The sequence below is a fragment of the Anguilla rostrata genome, chromosome 14 (genome assembly GCF_018555375.3).
Source record: "Anguilla rostrata isolate EN2019 chromosome 14, ASM1855537v3, whole genome shotgun sequence".
NCBI lineage: Eukaryota > Metazoa > Chordata > Actinopteri > Anguilliformes > Anguillidae > Anguilla > Anguilla rostrata.
The window spans coordinates 16952149-16968586 of NC_057946.1; the positions used below are offsets into that span (position 1 = coordinate 16952149).

The following is a 16438-nucleotide window of genomic DNA, read 5'->3' on the forward strand; positions in this document are numbered from 1 at the left end:
CATTTCTGTCTTGCCCCCCTGTTTAATGTAATGAAACGGTCTTCCGCTTTTTTATACTTTAGATTGCTCCATACATATATTCCTGAAAGGCTAATATGTACTTGTCCACGTATTCAACTTTCAGCATCTACTGCCATCTGAGAAATGGTGACACATCATATTTCAGGTTTACTTTAATCATGATGAAATGCTAATCTATCAGGCAGTCTAGTCAATTGTAGTAATGGGCTCTGAGCCAATTCTGTTGCGTGCTGTTCCAAGAGAATCTTCAAATAGATAGAAGAGGGTCTTTTACTGTGCCTTATTAGGTGATGCTTTTGTTGTGTGAACCTGTTTATGTAACCTTGTTGTGTGTGTTTTTCCGTGTGCTTGTGTGTGTGTGTGTGTGTCTGTGTGTGTCTGTGTGTGTGTGCATCTGTGTGTGTGTGTGTGTGTGTGTGTGTGTGTTTGTATATATGCACTCTCAGCAGATGGACAGGATCCCACATGGAGCTCAGTATTGACCCAGTCCCTCTCCCTCAACCTGAAAAATCACTACAGTCAAGGGAAGGACCCACCAGCCACTTCCACTCCGGCGGGGGTCCCCAAGGACACCCCCGTGCCAGCCGCCCAAGTGGACTGTGCCGAGTCCTACCTCAGTCTCCTCAACCTGGAGAACGGGTCACGACAAGATGGCACAATGGAGGGGAGCAGCCTCACCAGTGCAGCCAATGGGAAGGCGGGGAATGGACGGAACACAGTAAGGTCAATCGTAGCAGCGAATGAAATTGACACCCAGACTCTCCGCACAGCAGATGAAAGGTAAGGGCATATTTTCTTTGCTTCATTTATTCATTGAATTAATTAATAAAGGACTACATCAACAGTACAGTGTGGTTTTACGCCTTGTTGATCTATAATTATGAACAGGCGCTGAAAGAATCAAGGTTAAGAATTTGCTCAGGGGTATAAAATCACATCCGTGATGTCTGGTCCCTGCCCACTACACAGACTTTGGACAAATGGCTGCCCATGCTGTATCACACTACTGCTTTATTGTGCTTAACATGAACATTTTCTGTAGAATTTCAGGATGGTAAGTTGGTGACTGGACAGGGCCAGTGTAAGCAGGGAGGAGCAGGGGGGCTAAAAGAAAGGGCTGTTTCAGCTGAACACACCCTCAAAGAGGGTTATGTGGTTAGCCTGCTGCAGACAGCCTCTCTTCATTTGGAATGAGCGGGACATGCTAGTTTCAACATTTTATCACTGTTGTAGGAACAACAGGGTCCAGACAGAGGATTTAAAGCATGGGGGGGCGGGGGGTAGTTTAGACAGGAACAGATCCAGACGATTGACAGAGCTGCACAACTGCTTTCAGATAAGCTGCAACTGTAGCCCTCCATCACTTTACTGCCTGCTTCTATCTCCTTTCCCTTTAATCTCTCTCTCTCTCCAGTTAGAGCTAAAAATGAGAATCATGCCGTACAAATCTCCCCTAATTTCTTTTCATCTTTGTCCAAGAGAACTGTCAAACTGTCCTTGGCTCGAAGAATGAAGATTCATTCATATTAGGGATATTTGACCTCCTTTTCAAATGAACTAATTGAAAATACAACAATGGTTCTTTAAGCAGGGTACCTGAAATGCCAACATGCCTGTATGTTGGCCTGTTTTCTCAATTTCATACGAGTGAAAGCTCAAATTATATGCAAATGGCCCTGTAACTTCAAACCCACCATATGCCACAGTACATTATGGAGAATTCATAATTGTATTTGGTGCTCTTGAAAGTCTTCTGCAAAGACTTTATTTTCCATCCTGTTTTGCCTTCCAAGGATTAATCCTTCTGTTACAGTTCAGAGACTTCAATTAATGCACCGCAGGGCCCACTTTACCCACATCTGTGACCCCCTTCCTGTGGAGGTGTTCCAGAACAAACATACAACTTCCTGTCCCTCAAACATTGAAATCATACGCCTCGCACATGAGCAAAATTCAGCTTTTACTCAGCTGAAACAATCAAACAAACATCAAACTGTATTGGGTACAGAAGGAGTTTACATTTCTCATGTTTTTTGTTGGAAGTCAAGAGTATTTTGAGTTAATTATACAATATCCAGTATATGAGGTTTACTCAGGGATATTAATGCTGTCATAATACAAAATATAATAAATTAATTTAACATTGCACATACAGCATTTTATGCACAATCTTGATTAGAACACATTTGGTCATAAGTGTGGTCAGAATGCAAACAGTGCACAGTTGTTCTGAGCTACACAAGGCAGCTGAAGATGTAGCATAGAAGCTCTTTTTCTTTTACAAACCCTCTTGAGTACCCTCTGGAACTGTGGTTCTCATAATCGGCCCCAGGGACCCCTGTGTATGCTGGTTTTTATTCCAACCACAGTTGTGACCCCGGGATTTTAACAAGCTGTTCATTTTTTTAAATTACACATTTATTGTTTTGAGGGATTATTTATCCTCTTAAGCCATATTATGTTAGAAATTGCTTTGCATATCTTGGAGAATAAAAGTCCCATATTGACATTGTGCTTATTGTGCCAAATTGTAAATCTTGACACATTTATTTCCTTTGTAATTTATTTATACAAATAAATGAATTCTGTTTAAAATAGATTGGTCTAATTACCTAGTACACAGCTGTGATGACCCTGTAGGTTAGGTACAGTATGTAAGACTGCCATCACCATCCAACAATTTTAACTGAAGATGTTGACTGTGGATTCTTCCTGAATGTAGATAATGTACAAATGATCACTTAATATTCACATCAGACCTATCCAAATTACAGTCAAAAGTTAAGCAGCTCTCTTTATCGTAACCGTTCATCTTTCACTTACTCTGCCAAACTCATGGTACAAATGGCCATCCCACCCGTTTGCAAAGGTGCCATGAAGCAACTTGATGCCATGTCCCACTCTGCCATCCAATTTGCCACTGATGTGCCTTATAAAACCCACCATTTCACCCTTAATCTCCCTGTCTGCTTTTAAGACCTCTATCATGGACATTCTAAGTGACAGCTACAACTGCTTTTCACCCTTAACTACCATGGTTGTTATCTCTGTCTTAAAATGATCCTTTTTCCCTCCCAGTATTGTCTTATGCTTTTTTGCTGTGTTTTGCAGTATATAATCAGACTGAAATTCATATTTAACTAAGATATTTTCATTAAAATCTAAACTAAATCCACATTGAAGAGTTTGAGCTCGGTTTCTTACTGATATTTGGTTTTTTTGCTTAACTTTTGTTTAAACTTCTTTAGAGTTGGAAGGGGACTGTGTTCTGCCTTTCGTAGGTCCTATAGATATCTTTTAGGTTCTTTCTAGAATTATGATTCACCCAAACATGCAGCTATGTATATTTTCTAAAGAGTTTCCAAAAAGCCTTCTCTCCTATGAGTTTTAAAAATAAACTGATGAAAATTTAACACTGGCACTATGCTGATTTTCTGCATATTTAAATCAACAGCTCTTACAAGGTTGATTTATAAGTGTTTGGTTCATGAAACCAGTCACTTTGCTTTGGTTTTATTTTCTTGTAGAAACCATCCCCAAAGGCCTTCTGGGTAGTCTGTCCTTACAGCATTTGCTGTACATTACAGCATTTGCTGTACATACATTGACCATGCCAGCTTGTGCTGTTTGTGTTAGTCGTGATGGTGCACCACACAGTCAAGCTGGAGAGGCAGACTGGAAGCTGTCATCACAGGCATGACCACATATCTGTTCCAGTTTAAGACACACATATAGTAGCACCACAGGAAGCACCACACCCCTGCTCTAGTGCAGGGCATGGATATAATAGCACCACAGGCCACACCACACCCCTGCTCAAGTTTAAGACACTGATATTTCAGGAGGCCTAGGATTACCCCTTTTCTGACGTCACAACACTCCAAATATGGCACATTGTTTTGAAGAAGGCGCTGCTACAATGTCTTGACCCAGAAAGGGAAGATTTATGACTTCAATAACAGAAATATAAAGCGGGCGTTTTAGAAAGATACCTTCCTATTTCTGCTTTGGGAGAGAGCGTCAGGATAGCTTGTGAGGACACTGTATTTCTCAAAGACCTGCTCTAGCACAGATGAGCTGTGTATTACCATATATAACATTATAGAGGACTTTTTTTTAGCCAACCTCTGTTTGGCTTCATGATTAAGTTTCTAATATCGCAGAGCCCCAAATGGCTCATTTGGTAAAGACACCCTGTACCCTAGATATTGCTTGTTCAGGTTTCCAACTACCATTAGAGTAGAGTTTTCCCATTTTAGAAATGACTTTTATAGCACAGTCTAAGTACATTTAAATTTGTGCTTTCTCTGCAAGTTTGACCTAGCCTTCCTTGCAGGTTTCTAAGTAGAAAATAATGTATCTTTTTTGTCATGTTTAGTCCTGTTTGTGTCATATTGATTACTGATACTGATTTTAATTACCTGAATTATGTCAAAAGCTCATTTTAATGATGGTTTGTTTTTTATGATGTTATTGTCATTATTTTTGTTTTATTTGGAAATGATTTGGACATTATATCAGAAAAGCACTTAAAGTGCATTATTATGATAATGACAATTATCATTATTATTATTATTATTATTAGAGATGCAATCAGTGTTGTCCCACCAGGGTTGGATGGATTTAAACCAGTGAGGGTTTTTCAGGTTGCCTAAATACCTGCTATCTACATGCTAGCCTACATGTTACCATAAGGAAGAAATTGACTTCTCCATTGAGTGGTGGTTGCTCTTTGGTTGTAGGCGATGCAATTCTGAAAATAGTCACTGTACCTATGAAGTTTATGAGCCTTAGCTACACTGCTTGCAACTTTGCAGCAGCAAAAACTGTGAGGTAATGGGCATGCACATGTTGGATGAGTTTTTTATCCATTTGTAAGTGTAATTCTCTCTTGTAATTTCATTCTGAATGTGTTTCTGAATACCTTTGATGAGTGAATGAATAATTGTGATTTTGAACGAGCGCATGTCTACACTTTCATGATCTCGTGGTAAATATCTCTTGTAAACTCGAGATATAGTCTGACAACAGCAACAGCATTTAGATTGAGCAATCCTCCTTTCATCTTTCAAAAACAACATGGGGTGAAAGGAGGGAAAGGAAGGTGCAGAGCAGATATGCAGTGCTATGAAAAAGTATTTGCCTGTATTTGCCTATTTCCTCTATTATTGCACATTTGCCACTCTGAATGGTGTGACAAGTATACAAGGCTTTATCTCAAAATCTCAACTAGTTATTTTCTCATCTCTTTGGGAATTTCCTTTGATTGTGACATAGTGTGCTTGTAGAAACTTTGTGGTGACTACTTCACTAAGATGGTAAAGTTCAATATGAGCGAGGGGGCATATGGGTGTTTAAAAATGTGTTTTGTGTTGACTCAGGTTCCATTTGTCTAATACATTTTGTCTAAAGATCTGAAACTATTAATTGTGGCAAATATTCAATAATAGAGGGAACCAGGAAGGTGCAAACACTTTCACGGCACTGTAGCTAGTTGTATTCTGGTCTGTCACATTTCTTTTGAGTAGTTTTACTTACTTCTATACTCAGTGAGTGCTCACACGCTCTAATAAATATCATTCTCCTATATAGCAATTCATTATTTTTTGGTTGCATTAATTGGCAGTAAAAGCATGAACCCCCTGCTTTCACATGCATACACTGCGTCAGCACATTCTAAATGGGCTTGCATTACCTCTGGCCTCTCTCAGGGCAGGTTCTCTGTGTGATGCACATGTGTGGGCTCCAGGGTCCTGCTGCACTGCCACATCCTCCTCATCCCTTTCACTGGAGCTGATGTCAGGGCCTGTGTTTGAGAGAACAGCAAATCCATCAAGGAGCTGCAGTCAAATATGTGAAATTAGGGAAATCAGTAGACAGGGAGCTCTTGACACACTCCCTTTGTTTGGTATAATCTATCGACATGTAAAAAGGCTCAGGCTGGAATTACTTGTGTGTACTATCCCCCTCCCCTCTGCCCACAGTGTGAGGTTCATTTGGGAGCAGTTAATAGAAAAGCCTGACCTTTTCGTTTGCTTAGATATTCATTGATTTACTCATACGTCGGAGAGAGAGGTCTCAAGCCCAATGAAACCTCAGATTTTACCCGGGACGTGTCCTAAATGGCAAGGTCAGGATTACAGTGGTACAGAGGTAACTGCAGACACCATGGTTACTGTCACCACCACCCTCCCCCCCTCTTCTTGACCAATAAAAACACTGGAATTTACATCCCTCGTGTTCTGCTTTAGGCTGTGGAAACACCTTATACTATACCCCAATGTACTGTCTTTAAAAAACATTTTCACCGAGCCAAACTGCCAAACCTTACATTTGTTTTATACGTTTCAGCATAAAGCTTTTTTTCAATTAGAACTAACCTCAGACGAAATAAAGTGGTGACATCTCAAGAACAGAAGGAAAGCTTCAACACAAGAACAGTGGCTTTTTAAAGAAGGAACTGAGCTGATAATTAGCAATGTGGAGGAAGAAACAGATTTTCTAAGGTCTCATTTTGAGCAGATCTATTATGTGGGCAGTAGCTGAAAGCAGACTCAGATGAGGAAGTAGACGGGCTATGACAGATTTTCCACGTCTGACCCAGAGAACTAGAACCGCAACAGAATTGATTATAACAATGTGAAGCCATAAAACCAGGGGACAGTCAATGCCCACTGTGGGAGAAAAACCCTCTTCACACCAGTAACTGGCTTTATCATGTGATATGGTGGTGTGATTGGTCTCCAAATTTCCAAAGCAAATCAATATTTACAGTATTGAGTGTCTTTCTCGAGCCGCTGTTCCTGTCGTTTCCCCTCGGAACAGAAGTTTTAGTTCCACACACAGTAACCTGGGGAAATGGTCTGGTTTCACATTTACAAGTTCAGTGTTAAATGTATACATCTTGTTGGCTTTTGCACAACATCCAGTTTGATGTGGTGTACCTCTTGGTAATTAGTTTATATCTTCCAAACATTATAACAGGTAGGAACAAAAGGAGGGTTTCATTAATGTTTGAATGTAGTGTGAATGAAATATACTCTTGTTCAGTGCTGTAGTCTTTCAGTCAACCACTCAGCTGAGGTGAGTCTGTAAGACTCCTGTGAAATTCAGCCTCATTAAACATGCTATTTCTCAGATTTGTTTTGGTCAGACGACTATGTCTAGCTAGGGTTAGTGAATGGATCACCCTTACTAAGTGATTTTACACACACAAAGATATAAAATAATATGCGTACACACACATTCATGTATGTACACAAGCGCAAGTGTGCACACACACACACTCTTTCTTCCTCTCATTTCCATACTTTTCCCTGAGGGCATACAAGGTACTAGTCATGTACACAAGCAGTTTGAACAGTGTGGAAACAGACTGGTGATAGATCACTTGAACAGTGTGTGCATTTCTGTGCTACGTAAGCTTCTTAGTGAATAAACACCACTGGAGAGATTGCATTGCGATGCTTTATGATTGTTTTGGCGTGGTTGGTTATTGGGTGACGTCGTTGTTTGAATGTATGCGTATGTGTTTCTGTGCTGGGTAACAGTTCTATGCAAGTAACCAACTGCATACCTAGGGCAGTTGGCTGGCATAAATTGGAAATCATAGCCTCAACATATCAACAGATATTCTTTGAGGATCTGGCAACCTGCAAAGAAACAAAAATTTTTTTTACAGAGGTTGCCAGATCCTCAAAGAATATCTGTTGATATGTTGAGGCTATTATTTCTCATTTCTGCCAGTGTAAGTACTGTGCCCTATAAAAGGACAGCCTTTGATGTGTTTGGCTGAGGAAGCTAAGGGTTCCAATGCGGAGCCCACTTGATTTGAGAAGCAACATTGCATTCCACTTATAGCCAATCTGGAGCTTTGAGTGCCACAGATCTCTGTAAGTCTGTAAGCCAGTTGCGTGCTGTGATGTCATCGCCCCAAAATGGCTGTTATCATCTGTCCCTCAGACCTGTGCTCAGAGCTTCAGTTAATATTTTCTGTAAGGCCAAAATGAAGGAGTGTAGTGAATTATCCCTGTGATGGTCTTATTCATTTCATTGTTTGATACGTGTTGAGTACTCCCAGTTCCAGTGCTTCCTTTTTTTCATAGCAGTGCGATTTAAAAACTTTATATTAAAAAATCAAAAGCAATGCTGGAGTGTGAACGTGTCTGTTTCAAAAAAATATCTCAGAGAGTCTATGACTATCAATTGCATTTTAATAATCCAATATGTTTAGTAATGCCCACATCCACCCACCCTGCTTTCTTCCCTGTCTGGGAGGCTTGGTTGCTCATTGCTGGAACCTCCGCTATGGATTCGGGAGGGTGAGCTTGTGCTCTCCTCCAAAGCAAACAATGCCAAGTGTCACTTCTCATCACAGCACAGCTGGCACACAGATGAGTCACAGAAAGAACCTTCACGTACAGCTTAACAGGCAGACCTCCAGGTGCCCAGTTCACCTGTGGGAGTGAGATCCAGTTCTTGGACAAATTAATCTGCTGCCGATTATGCATTGCCCTAAATGGCTACCGGCCATAACTGGCACTGGCACTGACACGGTCAGGATTCGATCCCGGAGCAGGGGACCTGTCCGCACACTGGAATGGTGCCTTAAGCAAGCGACCCAGCAGCCCCAAACAATTTCATTTTGACTGAATTTACATGAAGAAGCCTTCTGTTGAAAAGCAGCTTTATGAGACTGGAAAAGTTAAAGCCTATTTTATCATGAGGAACACGCAGAGTAATAGGGCTGTGATTCATTGAACTCTTTCAAGTCTACCAGATACACTCCCGTTCGTGAGAATACACCTGGTGTGAATTCAGACCTGATTCACGGATGTTACATCTGTTCCCATGAAATTGCTTCCATATGTCACCTGTGGCCTTTATGCTGAGAACCGTATGAGTATGGAATGTGATACTGTGTGTCACCATCTCCTTAGGGTTGTAGGTGTTCGCCAGATATGGGATAGTGCCTTCAGGGTTAGGGGAACCCACAGCAACCCCTCCCCTGCTACTCTAACCCCTCTATTCCTCCCCATTCCCTTTATTTAAACGCATAACTCAACCCATACAGTTCTACTCCAGTTTCTAATCAGTCATCATCCTCCGCCTCCCGCTCTACTTCATTGCTCACTGACCCCAGGCGTGGTCCTGCTTTTCCTTGCTGTAGTCAAGGCCACCCCTCTGCCTTTGTGCTGTCTTATATCATACAGTGCTGCACTCACTGTGGCTCACTGCGTGCTGCAGTGCAGAGAGGCCAGGCTGCTCGCAGTAGGGCTGATATGTGGCAGAACAGGCCGTTTCAACCTCCCTTCTTTCTGGTGCAGGTGCGAAGACCCCCCCCTCCTGCTCATCCTCTACCTAATCTAGCGTCTCCCCCCAACCCCCCCCACCCCCCTCCCCTGAAGCCGGCCCACCCTGCTGGCCCATGGGCCGCACCAGATGGAAACCCTGCTCTGATTGGCCGTGCATACAACTCTCGCTGAATACACACAGCTTTACCAGATCGCCTGCCTTCCCCTCCCCCGCCCCACCTCTCGTCCTCCTCCTCCTCCTCCTCCTCCTGCTGTAGTCTTTCCATCTCATACTGCAGAGTCCTGGTGGGATGTGAGTATACTGAAGCATGCGCGTGCTCTGTGTGGGGCCTGTCTGTCACGCATGCACGCCGGGTCCCTTTTTCCATTCAGCCACCCAGGAATGAGTGTTCCTTCAAACGCCTCGGCTACACGTCAGATAACAGAAGGGCTCTTCAGTCTTCCTTTTATGACAAAAATATGAAATGGCCTCATATTTCTATTTCATTGTTCTATTGCTGGGTGTTCTTGTACTTTTGGAGGAAGCTTGTTCAGATTTCCAAGCGGTACTTGGCTTTGCCTAGGTGTGTCATACTGGCTAGGATTTGTGTTTATAGCTTTGAGGAGGTCGTACCAGGCTATGATGGAATGTGAAGATTGAGAGAGGACTAGCTGAGGCCTCAAAGGCGGTATGAGGTTTTGGACAGTGTTCCCTGTGAGGGAGTGGAGCTGTCAGTGGGGCCGGCTGTTCAGGGCAGTCTTTCAGCTAGTGTTCCTAATCCTGCCAGCCCCCCGTAGATAACACGGGGAAAAGCAGATACATAGACACGCATGCACACAGATGGCCAGACACACACACACACACACAAACATAAATGCGCAAAAACATTCATTGTCACAGCCACAACAATAATAGTTTTGACTGCAAGTCATTTTTATAAACTAAAAGCAATACACCAAAAGGCATTTCTGTTATTTTCTGTCTTCCTAACAGTCTCCTGGGTTTTTTGAAGCATTTTCATCACTATGAAAATTACCTTCCTTACCTCAGGGGAGCACAGGGTGCAGCCCATCTTAATACTCATATACCTGGTTCTAGACACATTTGTATAAAGCTTTCTCCTCATCTTATTCTTGGCTGGTCCACTGGGTAATATTGCATGAAGGTGTAGATTTGTCTAAAACCTCTTGAAAAGTATCTACCACTTGTACGATTTCAGTTTTTTTATTGTGCCATTCAGAATACTGCAGTTAGGAACATAAGATAATATCTGAGGCATATCAGTCAGTGATAGCTTAAATCTAACTTATCGGTGTCAGTCAATAAACTACCATTATGCCTGATATGATGGAATGGTATAACAAAGCATACATGCGCCTGAGAGGCAAGGCATTTAATGCACTGCTGATGCTGTAAATTAAGAAATTAAGTAAAAATGTCATACTCAGAAATACTTTATTTTTAATGTCTCATTTTTACCAGCCAAACACACCGGCAAAGCTACACAGAGACTCATTAGTTCTGTAGACCCATGCTTTCTGCTCAGTGATAAAGTAAGCAAGTTTAAATATTTATACTAGTAAAATGTTACACTTTTCCTTTATAAATTGGTGTCTGTGCTCATCTACTTCCTCCAAACTTGGTTGCAGTTTGCATTTATGTTAGAACTTAAAACACGCTTTACCGCCATCAGCATCAATATGGCAGGACAAATACCAGCTAATGTTATTGGCCCCCAGAATGTCCTCCATGTAAGCTACTACCTATACACACTATACAAGTCACAAACACAAGAGTAGAGAATGTACTTTTTCAACACAATACACATTTATTCAGCACAGAGGTCATAGTTCAGTATAGTCTGCTGGTGCATCGTGGAGATTGTCTATATGTCATATGCAGCACAAATAGGGGGCTGTTATTTTGCAGCACTGACCTGCTTTTCTACTTAGATATGTAGTCAGTGGAGAGCATTATCCACAAGCAGCTATCTGAAAAGGATCTTTTCCCCTGTGTTTCGTTCCGAGACCTTCGCCCCGTTTTGTTAAATCCATATGCTGTTAATGTTTATTTCAGGTAGTACATACCGAATATAGCTTAATTTGTTTTCATAATTTTTTAAATCAACACAAATTTCTCAGACCTTTAGCAGTGCTGTTTCATAAAGCAGCGCACTGGGTGTTTGTCTTATCGTCTGCCGATAGTAAAACGCGGGCGATGGGGGAGGGGGGGGATTTCCTTTTGGCCTTAACCTTGGTGTACCTTGGCAATGCCGTACTGTTTTAGGGACAATGCCTTTCTGTGCCTTTTCTTTTTCACTATTTGATCCCATCACTTCCTACTCTGGAAGCAGCATCTGGGGAGGGAATAATAAGCTCAGCTCTTTGTAGGCTCCTAAAACACGCAGAAGTGCCGACTAAGGCAAAATGTAAATTGGAGAGAAAAGACGGTCTGAAAGGTACGACTGCGCCCAAGCGTGAGCCGTAAAGCACTTCCCTCAGCAGACGCTCGGAGCCCGGGCTCGTGCTCGTCCTCGCGCTCGTGCTCCCAGCCCACGTTCCGCGGCAGTGAGGGAACGCACCTGCCTGTAGGGAGGATTTACACCACCACAGGATTCCTTTATTTTCCGTCTATAAAATGTGTTCCTCGTCTCCGTTTCTGCTGAGGCCGCCACACCCCCGCGCTGAAACTATATCCGTGCTGCAGTTCATTTTTTCAAAGCAAACTTCGCACCGAGCTCTTGAGGCAAATGGAGCTTGTGGCGACCAGGAGCGTGTTTTGAGCTCTGAAATACGTGCTTTCTTTATGTGCTGTGTGCGGTCACACGGAGCCCCACATTCCGGTCCTGGACGCGGGCCACGGGGAGGGCTGAATGGAAAGGGGAAAGACCGTGCGCTTGGAACGCTGCTGTTCTTTTTGTCGAATGTGAGCGATGCAGGGAGCTGGATGACTGCATTGCAGCTATTTTTAGCGCCGGTGTTGGGTGTTGCTGATGAACGGGGGAAAGCCTGCAGCTCCCTGTCTGTGGGGCGACTGTGGGGCTGAGATAAGTGCAGCCAGACAGTCCTCCCCACATCCAGCCACAGCCAGAGCATGCGCACGTCCGTCCTGCATTTCCATGCTCAGCTTGGGCACAGCACCAAATGCACTGAAATTAAAAATGAAGCCACTAATGGGATAGCCATTAGGCAGTCTGATTAAATCAAACCTTTGGCCTGTCTGTCAGCTAGAAAATACTGACCCATCTTAACCAGTGTTGTTGTGCACTGCACGTTTTAAATCCTGAAATGTTAAAAAAGGTACTTGTCCAGGGTTTGTAATTTTTAGCAGTGGACAGGTCAGAGGTTGATTTAATTCCCAACAGGTGTACATGGTTTGGAGAAAAGTCTCAATGACTTTATTTTCTTAATCAGTCTGTTTGGTTTGGTAGTAGTAGAGAGTAAACTGAATTTAGTCATTGATTTTTTACTTGTTGATCCTACAGGTTTCAGCAGATTATTCCCAAGCTGAACCCTCCACCCCCGTCCATCAACCGCAAACGTCCAAACAGGACGCGCTCCCCGGGACAAGAGTCTGACCCCAAGCCAACGCCCCTGACCCCGCCCACTGAGACAAACGGACGGGCGAGCCTGGCCAACAGCGGGTCCTTCCCGGACATCACGCCCTGCTCCTTCTCCTCCTGCGACTTCCAGTCCCTCAGCAACGGGGAGAGCGGCTCCTGCTCGACCAGCGAGGACTCTGGGGTGCGCTCCGAGGAGAAGTCCCTCCTCTCGCCCCAGCAGGACGATCTGTTCGAGGAGCCCGGCGCCTTCCTGTCCACCTCCAGCAGCTGCAGCAGTCACCTGGAGGACAGGGCTGGGTCAGGGTTCGGCTGCATCCTCGCCCCCCCGGGCCCCCCGAGCCCCGTCAGGGACTCTGAGGGCTACGACCACACCATCCCTTTCTCCTCCCCTGTCAACGAGACCTGTCTCCACATCAGCTTCTCAGAGGACGAGCTGCTGGACACCAGCGCGGAGGACTTTGGGGTTCCGCAGCGCGGCTAGGGGCTCCAGCAGGAGCCACTCCGATCTGGGCTCCTCGCAAGCCCTGCCTAGACTCCTAAAGCCTCCACATGGCAGGGGAATCCCAAACCTGATCATTCTCTCATAATACACTTCTGCATTGAGATCTGTAATGCACCCATTTCAGGTGGATGTGTTTCTGTTGAATCCTTTTGTCATGAGAGCATTCACACACAGTAGAGAGTAACATTCCAAGAGAACAGTGACACACTCTTGCCTTAGGGTTTGTACTGTGACTTATGGTCTGTCTGCCCTTTGCCTGTCACACATATTCGGTGGCAGTTCAGACTACCACCTACTTGCACAAGACCCATTTTTATCCATCCATTCTGTGGGATCATTAATATTTCAAATGACAGTTGACTGTCATATGTGAGGGCATATACATTTTATAGATTGAAAATAACATTAATAATTTATTAGCAGGCTAGTAATAAGTAGATAATAAAGTGACAGCTTCTCTTACTGGCAGACTGCATTTGCTGCATAGGTTAGAAGACACAATCAGAGACCTTGACATTATTTTTTTTTTTAATTGATTAGTTTTTTATTGGTGGGAGGGTTTGGTAGAGGGGAGTGGGTTCATGATTTTGCCCCCTGTAAATGTATTAGTGTTGAGATAGAGCTGCATCTCACAGGCCCAGGAAAGCTAGAAAGAGCATGGAGAAAAGGTCCTGTATGTTAAATGAAAGAAATAAGTGAAAGAGAAACCAGAATGGCATGTAATGGTGGGACTGTGGGGGCTACAAGAATTTGTCAAATATCAATGGATATTTAATATATTGTGCAGGAGGAGGGGCAGGTGAGCACTTGCTAATTCTAGTTTCAGTTCCAGTTGACTCAGGGGGTCATCATACCATACATCTAATGACCACCTAGCTGTGAATGCAAGCAATACTTTTAATATACAATAAATCCAGTCAAACTCTATTTTTTACAAGAATTCTACTACAAAACGGACATTGTGTACTGTAATCATCAAGATGGTCTATTTGCCAGATTTGTTAGAGAAACAAATCATTATGCAGATTATTTCATTCATTTCCTTGACAGAAAACTGTGGAGTACTGAAAAAAATTATATTTCCTTACATTCTTGAATTATATTTATGGACAACATGGATTTCAGTTCGATGGTACAGTATATGGAAATATTATTTAATCTACCATTTGTTATTTAATGGATCAACAGTAAGGCTCTAATTTTTCCCCTGACACTCTTGCATGAGCTTGGTCATTGTTTCTAAGATCTTTCCCGTAGACCACTGCTGACAAGGATAGCTTTTACAGTGCTCTGTAAATTAGTAATGTGTGAAAGATTGAGCATGAAAAGGTGTCAGACCTCAAGTGGGTGGAACTGCTTGCAGACCTGTTACTGAGCCACCAGCTCCTGAGCTGCATAGTGAAACTAAATGCTGCATTTTAGAAACTAGGGGAAGAATCAAGGTAATGAAAACAAGTGCAACACAAGGGATTTTGCTATTTGTGTGGTCTTTACTGAGTTATTCTCCAGTTTGGCAATTCAAAGAAGGAAACCATCTGAAACGAGCGATAATTGAAGAAAGGAGAAGTCACTGGAAAAGAAACGCAGGTGTTTTTATTTCTTCTCAAAGGCAGAATCTCCTAATTCTGCAGCAATTTTTTCCTGTCAGGGTACATTATGGCGGGATTGCAATGGTTTTTGAAAGGGCTGAATGGTGTGTTGGTAATGAATCTGACATGCAGGCTGAAATCCTGTCAATATCACTGCGGCGGTCTCATCTCCTGCCGTTTTATTCCTCTCAAAATGTATTCTGAACAACAGAAAAATACATTACTCTGTTCTCTATTGATTGAATTGCCGTCTTGACTGAAGTACAGCAATGAAGACCACACAAAGGTCACAAGGGAGAGCTGACTTAAGATGCACAACAGGATGGGTTTTGATTTGTCGGAGAAGGGTTTTTGTCATGTTGAAGATTTGTCGTGGTTGGAGATGAAGGAATAATGGAACAGAGACACACTGGGAGTGGGCCCAATGTGTCAAGCAATGGGGGAAAAGTCGGCTCGTATTCAACAGCAATTAGCTAGAAACAATAAAGCAGCTGGTTAAAAGACCATTAAAATTCTCACAGTTTTTTTTTCATTTCATGGCATTATTCAAGTGTTCTCAAATAGATGTACTCACTTTTTAATTACTGTGCCTAATATATCCTCACTCAGAAGGCACAGGAAGCGACTGAAATCCCATGTCACGAGGAGCTACTGAGGAGCGCAAGCTATGTTTACATTTGTTCTTAGTCTGGTCTAATTTTAGTGATCACAGGGTTCGGTTATAACTGGATCACATACAGAAAATGCATGGCTGTTGTAACCACACACAGACTGTTCATGAAGAGATGTACCAAAGTGAAAAATCAACCTGTTTGACGAGGTGCTGTTGTTTTATCAAACCTATTTAGATATGATTTGATGACCAGTGTCTGTAAGGTTATCCATAAACTCATGTGATTGGAACATGACATGTTACAATATAATTCAACGGGCAAAAGAAGAACTGTTGGGTCTATTGTGAAAGGATGAACCCAGAAAAGACACGTTGTGACAGAAAATGTTATGATATTCTTATTGTGTGCATTCAGAGTGACTTGCAGCGCTTTACATTTGATCTTACCAGGCTTTTCTGTCGTATTCAGAGTCAAGTCTTAACAGCTCTTTTTGTTAATGGTGCCACAGCAGTGGCCCAGACCTGGATTCAAACCAACAGAAAGGTTGAGTCTTCAGTACTTTTACTGCAAACACTGTCCCCTGGTAACACTGTGGTACCGTTACAGCGAACAATATGGAGCTGTACAGATTTAACACTAGACAAGCATCACAGATTATTCCTGTCATGCTTTAAATTTTATAACGTTGCTTACATCTTTTATGGGAATTGAGTTATGTTCTGGCATGACTAAATTGTAGCCAGAATATGAAGATCAAATTGTGTGTAGGAATCCTGAATCCAGGTGTGTGCTGTAAGAAAGAATGAAATGTAATGCTACAGAATCTTAATAGGCCTCTCCCTACTTGCTCAAACGC

At 42.8% G+C, this 16438-nt stretch overlaps 1 protein-coding gene across 1 annotated transcript in view; it reads left to right on the forward strand.

Moving 5' to 3' along the window:
- The window catches only part of si:dkey-34e4.1 (carboxyl-terminal PDZ ligand of neuronal nitric oxide synthase protein), a 56704-nt gene extending 41224 nt beyond the window's left edge, over window positions 1–15480 (forward strand). Inside the window, exons 10-11 of the mRNA XM_064307810.1 lie at window positions 468–801; window positions 12800–15480. Of these exons, the coding sequence (XP_064163880.1) occupies window positions 468–801; window positions 12800–13358 (893 nt within the window). The 3' untranslated portion in view covers window positions 13359–15480. The remainder of the gene's footprint in view (window positions 1–467; window positions 802–12799) is intronic.
- The last annotated feature ends 958 nt before the right edge of the window (window positions 15481–16438 follow it).